The sequence below is a fragment of the Phalaenopsis equestris genome, unplaced genomic scaffold (genome assembly GCF_001263595.1).
Source record: "Phalaenopsis equestris unplaced genomic scaffold, ASM126359v1 Scaffold000055, whole genome shotgun sequence".
NCBI classification, from domain to species: Eukaryota; Viridiplantae; Streptophyta; class Magnoliopsida; order Asparagales; family Orchidaceae; genus Phalaenopsis; species Phalaenopsis equestris.
In genome coordinates this window covers 879,637-899,684 of record NW_018164497.1, presented here as the reverse complement: position 1 = coordinate 899,684, position 20,048 = coordinate 879,637, and the positions used below count along the sequence as shown (strand labels likewise).

Genomic DNA, 20,048 nt, shown 5'->3' with positions numbered 1-20,048 from the left:
AGTAGTTATTTTCCTGATGTAGTAGTTATTTTCCTGGTATATCTTGCACGGAAGTTTGTGTTAAAATAGTAATCTATTTATAAATTTCTGCTCTTAGCCATAGAACTCAACAACTACTTTCCTTTTTTTGATTTAAATAACTTCAGCATAAAGGTTCTAACAAATTTCATGCCTCTATTCCCATCAGCTTCAGTTGCAACGATTCATGTCTATTGGATGCTGGCATAGGCAGTTGCTAAGTTCTAGCTTGCAGTTTGTAGATATCTACACATATAATCCCTTAAAACGTGTGTGCAAGGTGGAGTTAGACATGTAGTTAAATATATTTTTTTGGAATATTTATACCCAAAATGATCTATTTATGATAGTTTAATCAATGGTAGAAAATGAACTGATAATATTGGTAAATAAAATTTAGCGTTGAAAGAATAAGTAGAGGTCTCTATCTTTTTAACCTGTTATTTCATCCTTTTTTTAGGTTTCATGATACTCACTATTAGGTTGAGGTCTCTATCTTTTTTGTACTGTTATGATAGGGATGAAGTGGTTGTAAAATATCTAATGAGTAGACATTGCAGTTTTGTTGAGAATATTACAACTTTTGGTGCCAGATTGTTCATTTAACTAAAAAAATATGCAAATCAACTTTTTACAAAACACACAAACCAAACAGCTAAATAGCTTATCTAAAATAGAGGCAGAATGATCATTTATCTAGAATCTGCTGTTTTTCAAGCACACAAACCAAACAGTCAGACAACTTATTTGAATCAGCTGCTTATCAGCAGCTTATCAGAATAAGTAGCTTATCTGAATAAGTTGGATAAGCTATTGCTGCCCCAAACAGACCCTAAATTATAAGATAAATGTCCGCTTTATTTTCCATACTGTACGCATTCTAGAGAATCATCAAAACTGAATATCACTTAATTAATTTATTTTGTTATTTAAAGGCTAATAATTCATCTCTTTACTTGCACTTATCATCTCATCTATGTATTGTGGGTGTGGATTTTCTTTCATATGAGAAAAGTGTATTCGCCTGTTTGGTTATGAAGTAAAAATTTAACCCAATTCGGAGAGGCATCTTAAACTAGGTTTATCTTCCTTCTGTTGTGCAAAAGTTTGGACCTATGGAATTTCCAAAGTATTTTATGAAGCTTCACATTGTCATGCCATTCTGACGCTGAGTCAGTATGCCTTATCATTTATCAAGTTCGGATATTAAATTTGAATTTACATGGTCTCAAACAACTTATCTAAAATCATGCAGAAGCCTATCTACAGTATCATCAGGTCATGATTTGATCTCTAGGAAAGGATCACACAAAGATGATAAATGGCATTCGGATTTACTTGGCTGCTGTTCAGAGCCTTATTTGTGTAAGTTATATGGATCCGCTTCTCTTTGATGTGCGGATGAATTTCTAATTTTTCATGTGTTTTACATTGTAACTAATTTTTTTTTTTTTTAAAGTTTGGCTTTTTTTTTTCATATTTTACTACCTGTTTTCATTAATGTTATTAAACTTCTCATTTCTGTAGACATATTTACTACAGTACCAACAATAAATGTCTAAATAATCTATCATGTCTGTTATTGATTGAGACAAATCTCTGATATATAGTTATTTGATTTTCAAGTCAGCAACTGAAGTACTTAAAATTAAACAATTTGACCTTCTTTGAGCAAGGACAAGCCATATACAAAACTGTAAATATATATTCATTATTTCAGCAGTTTTTCATTCAATACAGAACTGTTTGTGTAACCTGTTAATGGAAGGTTGATGCTTGCCTTCTACTGATTGATTCTCTTTCTCTTGTAATTAAAATGACACTGAAGTGGTTCGGTAGTCCATAGTAATGTTTGTTCAATCTTAACTATTTTGAATTTTATTTTTTTTTATCGAGGAAATATTGTAAAGTTATTGCAAATATATGATCAGAACTAAAAATTTTGATTATTAAAACACCAAATTGCATTAATAAATTTAAATGTTAAAGTTTTTATTGCATGGCCATGCACAATCCTTGTCCTTATTAATATTTTCACTTAATTGAAAATGTGTCTTTTTGTGAAGGTATTTAGTGTTATCACTCTGGGATAAAAACACAATGCCCCTTTGATGGTGATGATCACAGAGCACCCGTCTCATTTCTTGTGTAAATTAATGTAACATTTGTCTTCTTATGCTTAGTGCTTATCTTGTGCCACAAAAAAGTGGTGAAGCTCTTGATATCATACAAGTGCAGTTTAATGAAACAACACTCGCTAAAGCTTGCATCTTCAGATTTGCTCTGGACCAATCTCATTATTTTCCTTCTATTCCCAACTTGAACTGCTTATTATAGAGTATAGACTAAAGGGCAGAAGTTGAGCTCAATAAATCGTTGGTGAAACCCTTAGTAAATCCAAAAGCTTAAGCATATGGGCGATGAAATCACTTTTTTATTCTACTAATATATATTTTTTTACTTATTTATGAATAAACCATTCTTCTTGTGTATGTGCCTTAACAAATATAACCATCATATGACACGTAAGTGGAAAACATCCCTTCATTATGACATATATTTAGAATAAATTTAGTTAAGAATCCATTGATCATTGCATTTAAGTCCAATAATTATTGAGCATATGTTACTATAATCTATATCTAATGAATTTGTTGTTATATTAACATCTACATGTCCTTACGATTGCCATCCACCTAGTGCTCCTTCCTCTTTGAGGCATGGCAATTTCTTTTAATGTTTCTTTTTATAATAGATGCTTGCTGATTGGCATCTATTCTGACTAAAGGTATACACTTCTCAAAAGATATCTCTTGACCAACAATCTATCTGCCTATTTCTCTTCTTTTGATAAAAGTGAATTCTTAATGATTTTCTGCTAACTGTATGTCTTTTACAATAATATTATTCGTTGTAAAAGGGAGATAAAGAGCACATTAATAACAAAGTTTATCTATTATGATCCAATGGAAGAGCTTGGAATATTTGGTCGTGAACAAATGATTAGATGGAATTCTTAAACTCTTATAAATTTTTAAATAAACAATTTACTGTGAACTTTTTTGCAAAATTAATTTCCAATATATCACAAAACAGCTAGTTCAATAAGTTTATTATGGGCTCTGAAAATTCATTACAGGTTAAATTTTCAGAAGGCAGACATTTATTCAGATAAAAACATAACCTAAAGATTTCATCCTCATTTTGTGTGGTTTTATGATCTGGGGTTTGAGGTTTTGCATATGCACATGCTCCTATATTTAATTACCCCTCCAGATAATAGAACACTTTCTATTATGGCTAGTCATTAGGTGTTCAAGTATTTTGACTCAACATATAGTTGCAACAAACGTAAATTTTAGATTGAGAGCTTTGTATTATTCCGAGTTGAGTTTTTGAAGGCTGACTAGATATTTAGTTAAAACATTTTCTAAAGATTTCATCCTCATTCTTTGAGGATTTTAAAATTTGGGGTTCGAGATTTCTTATAGGCACACACCACTGTGGTTAATTATCTCACTAGATAACATGAGTGTACTTTCGGTTATGACTAGTCATTAGGTGTTATGTTTTTTATTTAACATATAATAACAACAAACATAAATTTCATATTATAAAATTTATCACAGTCAGCTTAAAGCGAATACTGGGGAAATAATGATGAATCAGATCAAAATCTCATTGTTCTGTCGTTGCTAGTCATCATGGTCCATAGTTTATTTAATCAGAGGTGGTAGTCAACCCAACCCGACTGAATGATTTTTTATCAGTAATCTTGGGTTGTGTCAATTTCGGCAAACCTGTAGGCATGAGGTGGATGTTTGTCTAAGAAAGCATTTTTAATTTAATCTTTTCTAACATACGTTTTTATATTAACCAGATGTACCCTTATAAATCACATTTCAAAGAGTATGAAGTTGTTTCAGTAGTCACCTATTCTTAAAACTTAAATCTCACTGGCCTCAGAGCTTTGTTTGATAGGTTATGCGTCTGAATTGATGACTAATCTGTTAACAACATTTTAGAGGATAAGCCATGATAGCATATAATTAGAGAGTAATTCTTGAAGTCAAAGAATAGTGCTTTTATTTATATGAATTTCTTAAGAAAGGTGTGCACCAATAAAGGATAGGCGCGGAGCTTTCTCAGTTCTCGAATTAATTTCTTTCAGATCATCCATTGTAATGTCCGCCAGCTTCCAATTCTTTTGGAGCGGGATTAACTTTTGCATCATGATCACTCACATGATTGAATTTGTGTAAATTTTCTTCAACTTCATCCTTGATATCATTCTCTTTCTCTGTTATTGCATAATAGATCGCCCTTTTAGTGTTCTTATTTTAGACAGATTCCAGACCTTCAATTGTATACTTATCACCACCACTCAATGCCCGTGATTTTTTTTAATTTCAAATCTTTTCAAAATATTTGACCCATTGTTTAGTGACCACATCATAAACTCGTAACTTTCACATCATTTTTTAGATCCTTAGAGATTAATATCCCGACATTCTTGTAGGCACCATTTCTTCAGATCCCAGGTATTGAATGGGCCAGTCCAAACCTTGACATTGATATTCTTCAGGCTTGTATAATAAAATTCTTAGTGTGCTCGTCTAGGAGGCACATCAATTTTTTTTAACCCTTCAGCGATATAAATTATTAAGAGTGACTTCATAAAATATTAAGGAGATGGTAGCATAAGCATGAATTAGTGTATATGGATACTAACAAATCAATCATTCTCCTTGAAGAGACCTGAGACTCATTGAGCTTTGCTTTTTATAAGTTGATTCAGAATCATAATATACATCAACATAGCCAATTTTATTTTTCCTTTTTGTTGAACTCACATATTTCCTTAGGTTGAGTAAGAGTGTAATCATCTTTTTTCCATATCACTCCTTAAGTGAGAAATGATCCTCTTCAACTTAGGTGGAACATAAATCAATTCAGGGTAAGTCAATATTGTCTTCCATCATCCTTTTTGTTTCTATTTTTTCCCTTGTGTTTTTCAATACTCTTATTGATTGACGCGGCATTTTCTTGGGGTTGTGATGGTTTTGGTTTTTCTAGAATAAAGTACATTGTGTCTTCATAAATTTTGGTTTCATGAATGATAAATGATTGTATCTTGCCATAAATTTTTATTTCATTTGTGTCCCTTAGATGCTTCATGCATTAATGCATAATACTAGTATTCACGAATCTGCTGTTATCCGAGGAGAGTCTAAATGACGTATTGGTATCAATCACATAAAACTTAGCCTCCACATACAATTTTTCAAAATTGAGTAAAAAGATGAATGATCTCAAAGTCTTCTGTCCTTTCTTATTAAAATCATAAACCATCAATTTCTCTCAAATGTTGATATCATGGCACAACCGCCTTTGTGCTCTCTAACTCATAAAGTTTACTAAAGAACATGGACCAGTAAAAAATTGATTTATCATCATGTCATCGCTCGTTGCTGTAACATATGAGGAACGATTATATCTGAAGTCTTGAATATGAGATCATCATTTGAAAATATAATGGTTTGAAGGTTTTGAGCTTATGAAATTTGCATCATGCACTGTTCAATAAAAGAAAAGGCTTGTATTTCTCTAGATCTTTGAGAGCCTATATAAAAATTTCTCAAAAAATCTTTTGACATCAATTGAGTCTCATATACACTAAGTTCAAGAATTTTTCTCAGATGTAACGAGATATTATATTCAATAGGTCTGTTTGAGGTTGGATTTTCTTTTAGTTTTTAAGAAGAATATCTTCGTTAACCACACTCTATTCCTTTGTCTTTTTTAACGGGCCCTTTTTTGTTGGTGGATGTAATAGCTCGCCACTTCTCAATTGAAGTTCAACAACTTTATTGATTCTAAATATTATGTTGGGGTACTTTCTTCATAAGTTTCTCTTGCCATCTCAAATGACGGGAAATTTCAGATTCACTTTCTAGCTCCGTCGCTCAGTTTTTGATAAAGGTTCACTTGAATTGTGAAAGCACAATTCTCTTGAACTATTATCGTACTGTAGCACCATTAGATGGGACACAGAGATCCCTTAGATTTGAAATGATATTTAGGGAACAATGCTGTCATTGAGTTTGCTCAACATGTTTTAACAGGGAGTGATTATTCCTGTTTTTCGTTTGACCCGATAATATGAACTTTCTGCACGAATTTTGTAAACCTAAAAGTTTGTCTCACCTATTGAAAATAATCCTCCACTTTCAATAATTATGTGTGGTAAGTCTTCTTCTTATGTTTCTTATCTTTGATTTGGTTAGATACCTTTGAAGACATTTGTATATAGTGCTTCTTACATTGGGATTAGCTGACATGGTTAGAGTGCTTTTGAGTCGATAGAACAAGGCTGATGTACTTGACATCTATCTTCTTCTTAGTTTTCCACTTGACTCCAAGGATGTCTTTCAATTGTTTTAACATTATGAGTCATCTTTGATATTTTACTTTCCCATTTTTTATCTTGTTTTGACTTATCTTTTATTTCTTCTCTATTTGGGAGCACTGGAGAGAACATGATTGCCTTTGTTAATTCTTTTTTGGGCTAACAAGAACACTGTTAGACTATAAAATTTTCATTTCTATATTTAACTCAAGTAAAGTAAAAAATTTTGCTTTTAATGATCTTTGTAATAGATTAGATACTAAGGAGGGTGAAAAATATATGTATAAACTAGCCAAACAAAGAGAAAAGAAAAGTAAAGATTTAACTCAAGTAAAGTGTATTAAAGATGAAAATCAAAAAGTACTTTTTCTAGAAAAAGATAATCAACATAGGTGGGTGAGTTACTTTGATAAATTTTTTAATGAAGTTTCTGAAAATACGATCGACCTTAGTGATCTTAATATCGTGAATAATAATAAAACGTTTCATTTTTTCCATCGCATTAGTAAATAAGAAGTTGAGAGATAATAAGGAGAATCTTCATTTGATTTTTATTGATTTAGAAAAAGCTTACGATACGGTTCCAAGAGATCCTTTGGAGAGTTCTCGAGAAGAAATGTGTTGATATGACTTATATTCAAGTCATTAAAGATATGTATACTAGAGGTGTTACTTGTGTTCAAATTGAAGGAGGATTGACAAAATATATTTCTATTTCTCTTGGATTACATCAGGGATCAGCTTTAAGCCCATATCTTTTTGCTTTAGTTATGGATGGTCTTACTGGACATCTATAGGAGGATGTACCTTGCTATATGCTTTTTGCTGATGATATCCTTCTCGTGCATAAAACGAGAGAAAAAGCCCAGGAAAAACTTGAATTATGGAGATCTACATTGGAGTCTAAAGACCTTCGTTTAAGTAGAACTAAAACTGAATGCATGAAATGTAATTTTAGTAGCAATAGCTCTAGTGACAGAAGTGTGACTTTGGGTGATCAAATTATTAAAAGGTGTGAACGATTTAGATATTTTAGATATGGGGATGTTAATAGTAGAATTCAAGTTAGTTGGTTGAAGTGGAGGAATGCTTCTGGCCTTTTGTGTGATAGAAAAGTAACGCTTAGACTGAAAGGAAAATTTTATAAAACGGTGGATGAGTGGCTTTACACTTAGAGACAAAATGTAAAATGAATATATTCATGATAGGGTTGGTGTAGCTCCTGTGACGGACAAAATTAGAGAAATTTGTCTTACATGGTTTGGTCACATTAAACGTCGACCATCTGATGATCCGGTTAGGAGAGTAGATGTTTTAGATTCGACTTTTGTTAAGAAAGGTAGAGGTAGACCTAGGAAGACTTGGACTTATTGTATTAAAAATGATCTTAATTTACTAGAACTAAATGAAAATATGACACTAAATAGGACGCAATGGAGAAAAAAGATTCAAGTAGCCGACCCCACGTAGTGGGATTAAGGCTTTGTTGTTGTTGTAAACCTTAGTTGCTATGGCATTGTTGCTACTATAGCATTGGTGTGACTAGGTAAAGATGGAAAGCGAAATCATCTATGGCATAATAGCTAAATATTTGTGTTCTCCGAAAATTCACTCCCCATATTTTGTTGGGAGTTTGTATTATTACTGGCTAAATTTCTCAGAAGACAGATTAGATAATAAATAAGATATTACCCAAAGATTTTATTCTCTCTTAGTTATGATCCTTGTCATGGTTATAGCTCATTTATTTTTCATTGACTTTCTGTTTTTTTGAATTATAATTCTTAAGGGTACATTTGATTTGTTCAAAGTTTTTTTTAGTTAAAATCAATTTAGATTTATTCCGTTAGATAATTATTCACTCTAAGTTTATAAGGTCTCAATGAATGAAAAAAGTTATGATTGTTGCCAAGGGTTTTTCAAACTGCCTCATGTGACTAAGTATAAGAGGGTCCGTAATAGTTAGGGATGACAAAATCATGTGATCTTAATTGAGTTCATCATCATTCTACTCGACATTTGCTCTATATTCTCTATTTAAAATTTATAATTAAAAATTTAATTCTATTGCTATTATTTAATAAGTTTAAACAATTAACTTGTACTGACTAGTCTTAATCAAAAGTGCTCTCTTGTTAAAGAAGGGTAGTTAGAGGTTTGTGCCTTTGGGAAACCTCAAAACCAAATATTAAATTGCTCACAAAATGAGGGTGTTACATTAGAGTACTGTCTTATCTTCAATCTTAACCAGTCTTTTAAATTTTGACTTAGAACTTGCATAAAACTCTCATTCATTGAGGGTCCGGGGCACAAATTTTTGAAGCCCAAAAAATGTTTAGTGCATTTATTATGAAGGTAAGGAGAAAATGTATTTCAACCATAATAACCATTAATCTGGTTACCTTGACAGTGAATTCCTTCGTCATCTTTAAGGAAAATCCTTTGAAGCTAATTGATTATGAGTATGAGATTGAGGAGTAGAGAGTTTAGTGACATGAATAAATCTACAGAGCGGTCATAAAATTAGGCGCAGTTGAGTCAATCAATATATAAAATTGTACACTTCGCAGAGAAGGATGTAGATTGAAGATAAATTTGACTACCCGAGACTATATTTTATTTGTAATAAATAGTGGTATTCATCATGAAAGGGAGGTGTTGAAAAAATTATTAATGCATCTAGGGTTGTCAGAAAGGATCGTTGTTCAAGAACAACTCGTGTTCAACTTACTAAGTAGCTTGTGTTTGATTCGTTCGTTAAGTAAACGAGTCAAACACAAACATATTTTTTGAGCTTGATTTATAAACAGGCCGATCACGAACAAAGTTTGTTCGTTCGTGTTTGTTCGATTTAGCTCGAATTAATTAAATATTAAATAATAATACATAAAAATTAAATATAAAAAACAAAGCTTAGATGCTAATATGTAAATACATAAGATGCCAGTAAATTCTTTTCAGATTGCATTCCCGCCGTGGTCCCGCACATTCATATAGGGTCTTGCCTGGCTAATTGTCATAAGAATTGGGTGTTATGTTTGTAAATGGCATTAGAAATTAAAATTAAATCCTGCTTTGTCTTGCATCAGAAGATCGGCTTCGCCCATTGTCGTTTAAATGTTAAATGGAGTTCAATTGTTTGAAGTATTTAGCTGCACAGTGCTTGGGCTGTATTGAATGTTGGCTTTTTCGGTGTATTTTCGAACATACAATCTAAGTTTGGCTAATTGAACTCAGTTCGAGCCAAACACTATTTTTTTATTCATGAGCATAATTGAACAAGAGTCGAAGAGGAGCTGAATAAATTTGAAATGAGCCGAATCACACAGATGTTAGGCTTGCTTCAGTTTGACTCGTTTACACCCCTATATACATCATAGAGTGTTATGGTATCCTTGAAATTGCTACCTTTTTCTTTTCTAGATAGAAGATTTTAGTGTAAATGTTGTAAACACAAGAAGCATCAATCTCCTAAAAATATGCAGAATGAAGAAAGTCTTACATTTTCTTGGCTAAATATATCTTAAAACATGATGGTCAAGTCAATTGAAAGAGTAATATATTTGAAGTAGCCGAGCAAATCATTGCAATGAAATTTGGGATGTGCAATCAGAGTGGACGAGCAAATCTAAAACAACTTGAGAGCAGGGTAGATAGCTGGGAATTAAACCAATGCTAGTTAAGGGTGGGCGAGGTGAAGTGATTGAGGGCTTTGATATTGGTGAAGTAGAGAGGCATATAGATTTGGGGAGAGTCTAAAATCTCACTCATGAGATTGGTAATTTGAAAGGCTATTTTATTGTAACAAACCCATTTATTTTCAGCAGAAAGCATGCTAGGGATTTGCTTTTCCACATGCCAAGCCAAAAATTTTGAAAAACCTGAATGGTTTCGTGGAATGTGATATAGTCTGGACTTTTTCAGGTCTCCTGCTTATAAACCAGTTTGCAGAATTGTCATGTGCCGGGTCGACCATGCATGTTAGAATGTTTTGTATTCTTAATGTCTATTTGAACTCTTATTAATGTAAGTATTTGAGCTATTTTACAATTATTGTTTTCTCTACTAGAAATTACATCATCATTTTTACTGTGCAGGTTTCAAAACATGCCTGTACCCTTGTGGAACCCTTTCAAGGATTGCTTCAGCTGCAAAAAATAGGCCCATAAGTATGTTAAACTATTGCTAACGTCTGCATATATATCATGTACATTTTTTCTTTTCTTTTGAAAATACTGTAATGCAGAGCTGTTCTTATGAGTCATTCATTGAAATAACTATAAAGTTCCTTTAAAACATAAAATGTATTGGTTTCTTCTATGCAACTCAAAGCTTTTTAAAGTTTGTCAGACATGCCTACCAAGTTCATTAAGGAAAACAAGAAGAATCTGGCAAAGGAGATATGGACATCGTTTTTAATAATCCCAGGAATCTTATTATACCAATGCCAATATTACAATGGAACATTGGAAAAATTAAAAAATGCCTCCGAACTCTGGATTGATGCTAATAATCGTGTTGGTTGATACTGATAATCCTGATAATAAAGAAATTGACTGTCAAATCAAAATGACATTCTGAGTAAGCCATAAGTATATGAATATTGACATCAGACATTTATCAATGATTATAACTAGTATTTGATAGAATTCAGTGGTAGATATCCTAACTATCAGCATTGTCAATGCCTGATGAAATAAGTCTCCATTAACCACATTGGTCACTATCATTCCAGATTTAACTTCATCCTTTTTTACTCCTAATTGATAATACCTGAAACAACATTAATCACTCTCGCAAGCCCCTCACAATACAACCTTGACAATTGTCTGTCATCCTTGTCTCCTTATTTTGGAACTGAGTAGAACTTTTGATGTCCTTTAAACTTACTCTTGGACAAGTTGAAATTCAATTCACATCCAAGAACCATTAAAAAAAGATAACCTAGCGAGCAAAAATGAAAATGAAAAGGTGTTACAGAAAAGTCAACGTAGAACATACAAAGCTTTTCTGCACCAAAAGTTATTACACTTGCACCAAGTTGAAACAGTTCACCATGCCAGTAATATTTCTTATTTTGTTCCTTCTCAAAATTTTATTCTTTTTTTCATCCTCATTGTTTTTCACTTTTACTTTCTTCCTATTGTCTTCTTTCTCTTATTCACCCAAACGGCATCTCTGTATTATCTTTTCCAGTCACTGTTCAAAGCAAAAATCATTGCTCTTTGACCTTTTATTTATATGAATTCAAAGGCTGAAATTAAAAACAAATTAATCTAGTTTAAATCTCGATTTGAAGCTAATTCATATTTAGAGAATTTGTAATAAAAATTTCTTAGAATTTTTCAACAAAAATATAATCTTTTTATTTTCGTTTATACCAAAAAATTATTTCTTTTAAACTTTGTGCTTATCATATATAACAAAAAACAGGCGCTACAAAATTAGTAAGTATTGTGAGTTGCTCAGTAGCTTTTTTTCAATTCGATTTATACTTTTACATTGTCGTAATTTAATCTATATGTAATAATTATAATTAAACATTTGTGTTTATATATATATATATACTGATTTATATGCTCTCTTCTTCCTAATTTGAGCAATTGTCCTAGATATTTCTGATAGAAACGTGAGACTGATATTTTGCTATAATGAATTTGTTCGAGTTTGGAGTATCCTGGGTATATTGAGAAGTATCCATTTCTGTGCAGCTGCAGCAGATGCCTGTAATGACCTAATGGCTTATTCATTAGTTTTGTCGTGCTGCTGCTACACATGTTGCATCAGAAGGAAACTTCGCAAAGTTTTGAACATCACGGTAATGATTATTTATCATCCCTAATGCATGCATTATAACTCCCTCTTTCTGCATTTGAGTTCCTTTTAGTTGGTTCTATTTTTCCCTTGCCTGCATGTTTGCCTCACGTTGTTCATCAGAATTTCTTATCTGCAAAACGCAATTGCTTTATTATGAATCCAAAGAACGTTACCTTTATGTTATGAAATAACTTCATAACATGTGTTTTCCAAAGAATTTTTTTTTTGGAGAAACTAACTACAGCAGATGATATGAACTGCTACTTCAGCTTTGAATAATCATTCCATATATGCTTTAGTTTTTCTACTGTGCATTCACAATGCCTGGCTAGCTGCTGGCCAAAATATGATAAAAAATAATTTTGGAATATGGCATGTTGTTCAACCTGCAATAGTAATTCTTTTTTATAACTCACACATTCACCCACATGTGCTAGATTTTGAACTCGAGAACTTACAGTTGAAGTAAAAGCGACCAACTTCTAGGTCAGGCGGGAAGCATGAGTAATACCAGCTACTTGTTTCTTCACTTTTTCTTTTCCTTCCACTCCCCGATCTATTGAATGTGTGTTAAATTGCTAGAATGTGAGTGGTTGGCATATCATCTTCAGGGAATCTGCAAAATTTTATACATAATTCATCTGATTTGAAGTTTACCGGAAAGCATGATTCATGTATAAAGCAAGTGCATTTCTTGTTTCGAGTACTACTCAAATATAGACCAAGTATTTCTGATAAGGTCTTTATTTATTTTTGTGAAGGGAGGGTTATTTGATGACTTCCTTTCACATCTTATGTGTTGCTGTTGTGCTCTTGTTCAAGAATATCGCGAAGTGGAGATCCGAGGAGTTGATGGTATGCTAATCAGATATTTTCATTAACTGTACGCTCCACATTTTATGTCTGGTGTCTATTCTTCTATGCTACTTTATAAAGTAACACTTAGCTTCTTATTGATGAATAGCTATACGACCAAGAGAGCTATTTTTGACTTTTCTGTAATCGCTATACGCAGGCAGGAAGAAGACAAAAATAAGCCCACCATCCTTTCAATACATGGAATCCTGAGGTAACATTTGTAAAGCAAAAGCTGTCTCAGCTTTTTTATCAACTCTAAATTAAGGTATCCAACAGCTTTCTGTGGCCATCATTTAGAAGCCGCCTGTTCCTTTCAGTATTTACAAGGTTGTACATTTTAGATGGTCCCTCTGTATCATCCATTTTTTTTGTAGGGTAAAAATATAAAACCATAAGCATTGTGAGGTGGGAGTGTAAGACCATATGCATTGTCAATATATTATAGATGTAGACATCCACTTAAACAACTCCAGTTTCTGTTTGCTTGCGGCATGGATTTCTTAATTAACTCCTTTTAACCTACGGATTGATCATCGTGGACGCTTTTGGACGTCTTTTATAAAAGCTATATATCACCAGTATAGGACATTTTTTTTCGATTCTGCCCGCGATTGGGTTATATGCCATTGGAAGAATATGTGGAGATGTTCTCTCTTCTACTGCCTACCTACTACGCGCAAAAAAAAATTGTGAAATTTTGATTAAATTTTGGTTAGGATTTGCTGTGAAATTTTGAATTTTTTTTTAAGATAGTGCAATTCAAAATAAATCACTTATTCATGTATTGCATTCATCTCAATTTATATTTAATAATTTTAAATTATATTTCTACCCAACTTTAGGGTTGGAATGTCCTAACCCAATTATTATTTGTTTTACATGTCCCAAGCATACCTCAATTTAAGGGGAATAGTTGTGAAATAACAATTGAAATTTTGCTGCTTTGTACGGTTTGAGGCTGGTTGGTCTTTACTGTTCCTAGCAGCTGTGATGTCCCTAAGCATTCATTGCTCCTAATTGCTTCATTAAGTACAAACCACATCATTGTCTAAGATTTTGGACAAAATTCCTTCGCTTTGAAGTGCATTTGCATTATTATATCAAAAAATTACAAAAATTATGCAAGTATGCATCATAGATGTACAAAAGTGAGCTATATCATCTGCAAGTATGGTAGAAAGGTTCCTATCATTTATATGCTTCAAAACAAAAGAATCACTCAAGGCACTCTTAGACGGAAATGAGCGGCCCTATAACAATCTCTGAAAACATGAAAAAATAAAATTTGTTTAAAATTCAGCAAAAAAGCAAATATCTGGTGCCTCTTGAGGTCAGTGACTCCAAACCTCCTTCATAGTAGATCTCAAAAACTTCATGATGTTGCAGTTGTTCCCTTCCATGATAATGCCTTTAGATTCAAGCAATCATGGTTCACAAATCTGTTGGAGAGATTTAGTAGCCTGAAGCTCCACTTGGGCACTATTCCATTGATAACAAAGATGTTCGGTAGCAATAATACCAACACCCTGCTCGTCTCGGAGAAAGATACCCGAAGAAGGCAATCCAGGAGAAAAAAGTGAATGGTTTTGCAAAGCTAGAAAACTTGCTAAGGAATGGTATCTGGTTTTGTGAGCATTGTGGACCATTAAAACAAAATGAAGATTACTAAAGACATCCCGATAATTACTTCTGCCTCATCGAAATTGTTCCTACTGCGCATTTGGGGCCGCGGTGCAGCAGCGGTGTGACGTCCCACCGCAGTTTTTCTCATTTGGTAAATTTTTTTTTTGGCTACATTCCCAAAAAGCTATAGCTAAAAGTGATATTTTTCCATCATATATGGCTACTTTTGTTGGTTGCATGAAGTTGCAATCCGATTTTTTCAAAGAAGAAAAAAAAATTATTATAATAGTCGTAGCAACTTTTAGAACAATAATTTCTTCAGCAGTACAACTGCTTCAAACAGGCAACAACGGGATTGTTGCATAGAGTGGCCTTCAAAACTACCATCTTCCTCGTCTCGTTGTGTCATCTCACTCACTCGAGCAAGTCGCAATGTCCTTCCTCTTTGTCTTGCAAGTCGAGCGTTAGTTTTCCTCTTCGCTTGCATTGTTCGCCTGCCTCACTCATGATACAGTCGTGACTAAAGAAAGCAGGGAATGCAACAACGAGATCACGTCATACGATGACCCCCGAACTCTTGTCTTTATGTTCTTATCCACCTTCTCCTCTGATACGGTCGCGACTACGACTAGCCGAGAAAGTAAGGATGGGATCATAGTAGCGTATAGAGACCTTCAAAACTCCCATCCTTCGCTTCAGCTTCGCTTTCCACTTCAATTTTCTTTTTCATAAGCCTGCTCGAGCCTCCCTTCTCTTTCATGACTGATTTTTGTGATACAATCACAATTACAAGAAGCAAGAAAAACAACAATGGGATCGCATCATACAGACCTTCGACACCTCTCCGTGTCTCCTCATGCTCCCTCGACTCAGATGTCTGAAACATATGCTAGTTTTACTCAATCACTTTCCTGTTCTCTGCTTCGCAGCACACGAAGAGATCTCAACATATAAGGCCTTCAAAATTCACATCTTTATCCTCCCTCTATGCCACAACCTGAGGTCACGTTAACCGCTCTATTTTTCCCTGTGTTTGCTCAATTTAGAACCTACACCCGAATCCTCCCCACTCTCATAGCCACGGTTTAAGATAGAATAGTAAAAAAACAGATGCAGAATCAGAGAGAAGAAGAAGATGAGAAATCAATGAATGCTACTTCAAAATATAAAATAATTCCATTACAACTGACTACATACTTTGATACACAACATGTATATATAAAAGGGAAAGATCAGGAATCATATTGAGCGGTTGAGATCAATTTAGGGAGTTAATAGTCTTGCGGTAGGGATTGAAAGTTGTAGTTTAGTGTGGTGTGTTTCAGGTGCATCTTTATCATAATTGAAAGCTGATGACAAGTTCAAAGATAGTTAGCTTGTCTCGGAGCTTGTGAAATATTGGTGTTGGCTTTGGTCAAGATGTCAGCTAATTGTTCTTTAGTTGGAATGTACTCGAGAGAGTTCCATGGATAAAATGTGTTCACGAATGAAGTGGTAATCGATCTCTATGTGCTTCGTTCATTGATAGAATATCAAATTGTGAAAGGGCCTCATGGCCGATATGCAGGATATGATAGTCGGTTGAGTGGTAGAGATCTGAAAATCTTGCGAGAGGCGGCGGAGCCAAATGACCATCGATGGTGCCAAAGACAAAGCACGGTACTTGGCTTTGGTGGAAGAGCGAGCTACTGTGAGTTGCTTTTTAACATACCATGAGATCAAATTGGGGGAAAAAATGAGCAGTTTCCTGTTATTGATCAATGGTTGAGATATTTGTTGGGCCAACTGGAATCAGAATGTGTGTAAGGTGAGGGGACCTTGCCATTGAGGAAGACCAAGCGTGAGAATGCCTTTGAGATAGCGGAGCAGCCGCTGAGCTGCTAGTAGTGAATCAATAGTGGATTGTGGTAATGCTGAGAGAGGATATTGACAATAAATTAAATGTCATACCTGGTTATTGTAAGGTATTGTATAAAGCCAACTAGGTGATTCAATTGAGCAGGATTGGGATAGGGCACTTACAGTTCGGTAGACAACTTGGAGGCAACAGAAAGAGGGTTGTGTTGTGGTTTGCAATCAGTCATATTTGCCCTGTTTAATATTTCGATAGTGTAGGTGGCTTGAGAGGTAGAATCCATATGTAGTATGCTGAATTTGAATATCCAAAAATGTGGAAACCGGGCCCAAGAGCTTCATAGAGAGAGCATTATGTAGGTCGTGAATGAGATTTTCCATAATAATTTGATGGTTTCCTATCAGAAGAATATCATCCATGTATAGAAGAAGGTAAATTAGGCGAGAATTGTGATTGTAGATGAGTGAGAATGAGTAAGCTTGGCTCGGTTGAAACCCAAAATGCATTAGACGAGTAGAAAATGTGTGGAGCCTTTGGCAAGCTGCTTGTTTAAGGCTGTAGAGAGATTTTTGAAGGTGACACGCATGATTTGAATAGGATGGATTAGCATATCCCGGTGGTTGACTCATAATATGGTTTTGTTGAGTTTGCCATAGAGGAAAGCATTGGACACATCCATTTGAAGGACTTGCCATTGATGATGGTGAGAAACATTGAGGAAGACCCAAATGGTAGGTAACTTTGCCATGGAATTGAAAGTTTCGGTGTAGTTTAAGCCATATTCTCATTGAAAATCTTAAGCTACAAGCCATGCCTTGTATCGTGCAATTGTACCAGCAGACTTTCATTTGATTTTGAAGGTCCATTTTTTTCCTAAATTGGTTGATCGGCAGAAGGAGAGACAAGAACCAAAGTGTTTTGAGATTTGAGTTCTTTGAGTTTTTTAGCCATAACTTGTTGCCAGTTGGGATAGCGGGTTGCTTGCTTGTAGGTTAGAGGTTCGATTTCGGGAATAGAGAGATTATAAGATCAAAGATCCTTTTAGGTGGAATGGAGCTGGTTTTGGATCTTGTGATCATGGGATGTGATAGGTGAATTTGAAGGAGGGTTATATATTAGGTGTAGGTTCGACTGGCTATATTGGTGTGGAGTGTGGGCTTGAAGGTGGAAATTAGGTCTGTCTGTAGTGGTAGTTTTTTGAGGGTAGTATTACGGGATTTGAGGTGAATATAAGGGTAAATGGTAGAGAATCTGAATGTGAGGATGAGGGGGCGCACTCCAACATCCAGTCGACCAAAGCTAAATTTTGGAGAGTTTGAATAAGATCAAAATAAGTTCATCAAACATTTCCGGTGTGCGGTGAGTATAAAAGATGGAAGCTAGATACACCTCAACCCAGATTTACTAACTTAGCAGATTGGCAATTGTAAGAATGTCAATTGATCTAATCACATTGTGTTGCTGCTATGTGGGGCGTACTCCAACTTCCACTGAATTTGAAGAGGGTTCAAATACATGGATACGATGAGCGTACTCCAACATGCAATGGACTAAAGTCCAATTTTGGAGAGTTTGCATATGATCACACTAAGTTCATCGAACCTTTCCGGTGCGCGGTGAGTATACAAGATGAAAGTTAGACATACCTCAACTCAAGTTTACTAGCTCTGCGGATTGACAAGGTCAATCAACATAATCATATTGTGTTGGTGCCACATAAGGCGTACTCCAACTTCCATTTAACCTGATATTGGGGGAATGAACACTCGTTGAATGTAACATGACTGGATATATGTAGAAGAGTAGATACAAAATTGGAGAAAAGCAGAAGATGAGCAACTGGAGAATGTTTTTTCATTATATGAATTAATTCTATTAGAACCTACTAAATACATTGAATAGTTGAGATCAACTCAGCGAGTAGAGTTCCGCAGTAGGGATTGAAGGTTGTAAAGTGTAGTGGTGTGGTGTGTTGTAGACATCGAAGCCACAAAAATTCCACAAACTTTCTCTCCCATTCCCTCTAATTGAGAAAACCAAAAAAAAAAAAGAAGAAGAAAAAGAAAAAAATTATGTGATAAAAAGAACAAGAAAGAAATTAAAAAGAGAGAGAAAAAAAGAGACGAAAATTATTGTGGTATTCTATTGGCTTGTCGATCTCGTTTTGTCCTCATCATCACCCACCAACATGCAGAGGTTTAAATGCAAGGAAAATTATAAGTTCTAACTTTGCAGAGAAGTTGTGCTCGTATTATTTTCATGTAGGATAATTGAAGGCTCAACATGTATTATAGACCGTTGGTTAAAATACATATTTTGCTTCCTTGTTACATTGTCTGATGGCATTTTCAAGCATCTCTTATAGGCAGTCGGGTAGGTTGGTATTTTTCATAATGTCCTATAAGCAGGGGAGATGTTGAGGGTGCCAAGATTTTGGGTGAATTTGTACTAGTAAATAACCTAAAAATGCAAACTTTAGGCTTGCAAATAGCTTTAAAATGTGAACATTTGAATTTGCATTATAATTCAAAATGTGGACATTTTAAGCTTTCAAAATAATTTAAAATATGAACTATTTTGAGTTGTAATTAATTCCAAAATATGAATTTTTCAGATGTGCAAAATGACTTAAATTTGGAATATCATAAATTGGGGCAAAGCTTAAACATAAATGTTTTTTTTAATGTTAAAATAATGACTTCATACGTATGTTCGCCATCGAATCTATAATTCTAATTCGCAAGTAGACAAAATGCGCTCTTTTAAAAGTCAAAATGTGATGTCCCGGACGTCATTAACACAAACTATCAAAGTTTTTGAATGATTTTCACTACTAGATTCACAATATATGTGTAAGCGAACAGGTGGTATTTAAAAAGTTTAAAGTGAATATATGCATAAATCAACTTAATGGCAAATTTATATAGCTGTAAGTTTTGTATGTTTTCTTTCTAAAGAAATTCTTTATTCGATTCATGCTTTAAAATCATACAAATTGCCATTAGACATGTAATAAATTTTCTTAAGACATGCAATGTAGTCTAAAATTGCCGAACATATGAAATTAATCGTTTGTATGGGTTTTGACGGTTGTGTTAAGTGATCAAACTCATTCATCATTAGAATGTTACACAGACTAATATAAAGTTATTCTGAAATATGTTGCGCTAAGAAGCATGTATATCTCTTTTGATAAATCTTTGGTTATATTAAAATTTAAAAAGTCCTAATTCCTTCAAAATTAAATCCAATCTAATAAAGATATGCAGGATCTCAATCGAGTCACCTTATTTATAAGTCATTATAAGTCTTACTTAATTGGTTTGATCTTACCTCTTTTAAGAACAAGAGTTGACAAGCTTAGTATTTTCAATAATGTCCGCACAACAAATATAAGAATTCACAAGTCAAAATCATATTGTCCAATTCTCCTCTTTGTAAGGCGTTGAGTTGAAAATATAACATTTT

At 33.9% G+C, this 20,048-nt stretch overlaps 1 protein-coding gene across 4 annotated transcripts in view; it reads left to right on the top strand.

Moving 5' to 3' along the window:
- LOC110019423 (cell number regulator 13) overlaps positions 1–13,625 on the top strand; it is a 55,438-nt gene extending 41,813 nt beyond the window's left edge. For 2 of the 4 annotated variants that reach the window (XM_020717065.1, XM_020717068.1), the window contains 5 exons: positions 1,274–1,383; positions 10,525–10,596; positions 12,139–12,245; positions 13,006–13,099; positions 13,260–13,625. In XM_020717065.1, the coding sequence (XP_020572724.1) occupies positions 1,274–1,383; positions 10,525–10,596; positions 12,139–12,245; positions 13,006–13,099; positions 13,260–13,312 (436 nt within the window). In that variant the 3' untranslated portion in view covers positions 13,313–13,625. Of the gene's footprint in view, positions 1–1,273; positions 1,384–10,524; positions 10,597–12,138; positions 12,246–13,005; positions 13,128–13,208 lie in introns of all 4 variants that reach the window. The other 2 variants (XM_020717067.1, XM_020717066.1) reach the window with 2 other exon arrangements.
- The last annotated feature ends 6,423 nt before the right edge of the window (positions 13,626–20,048 follow it).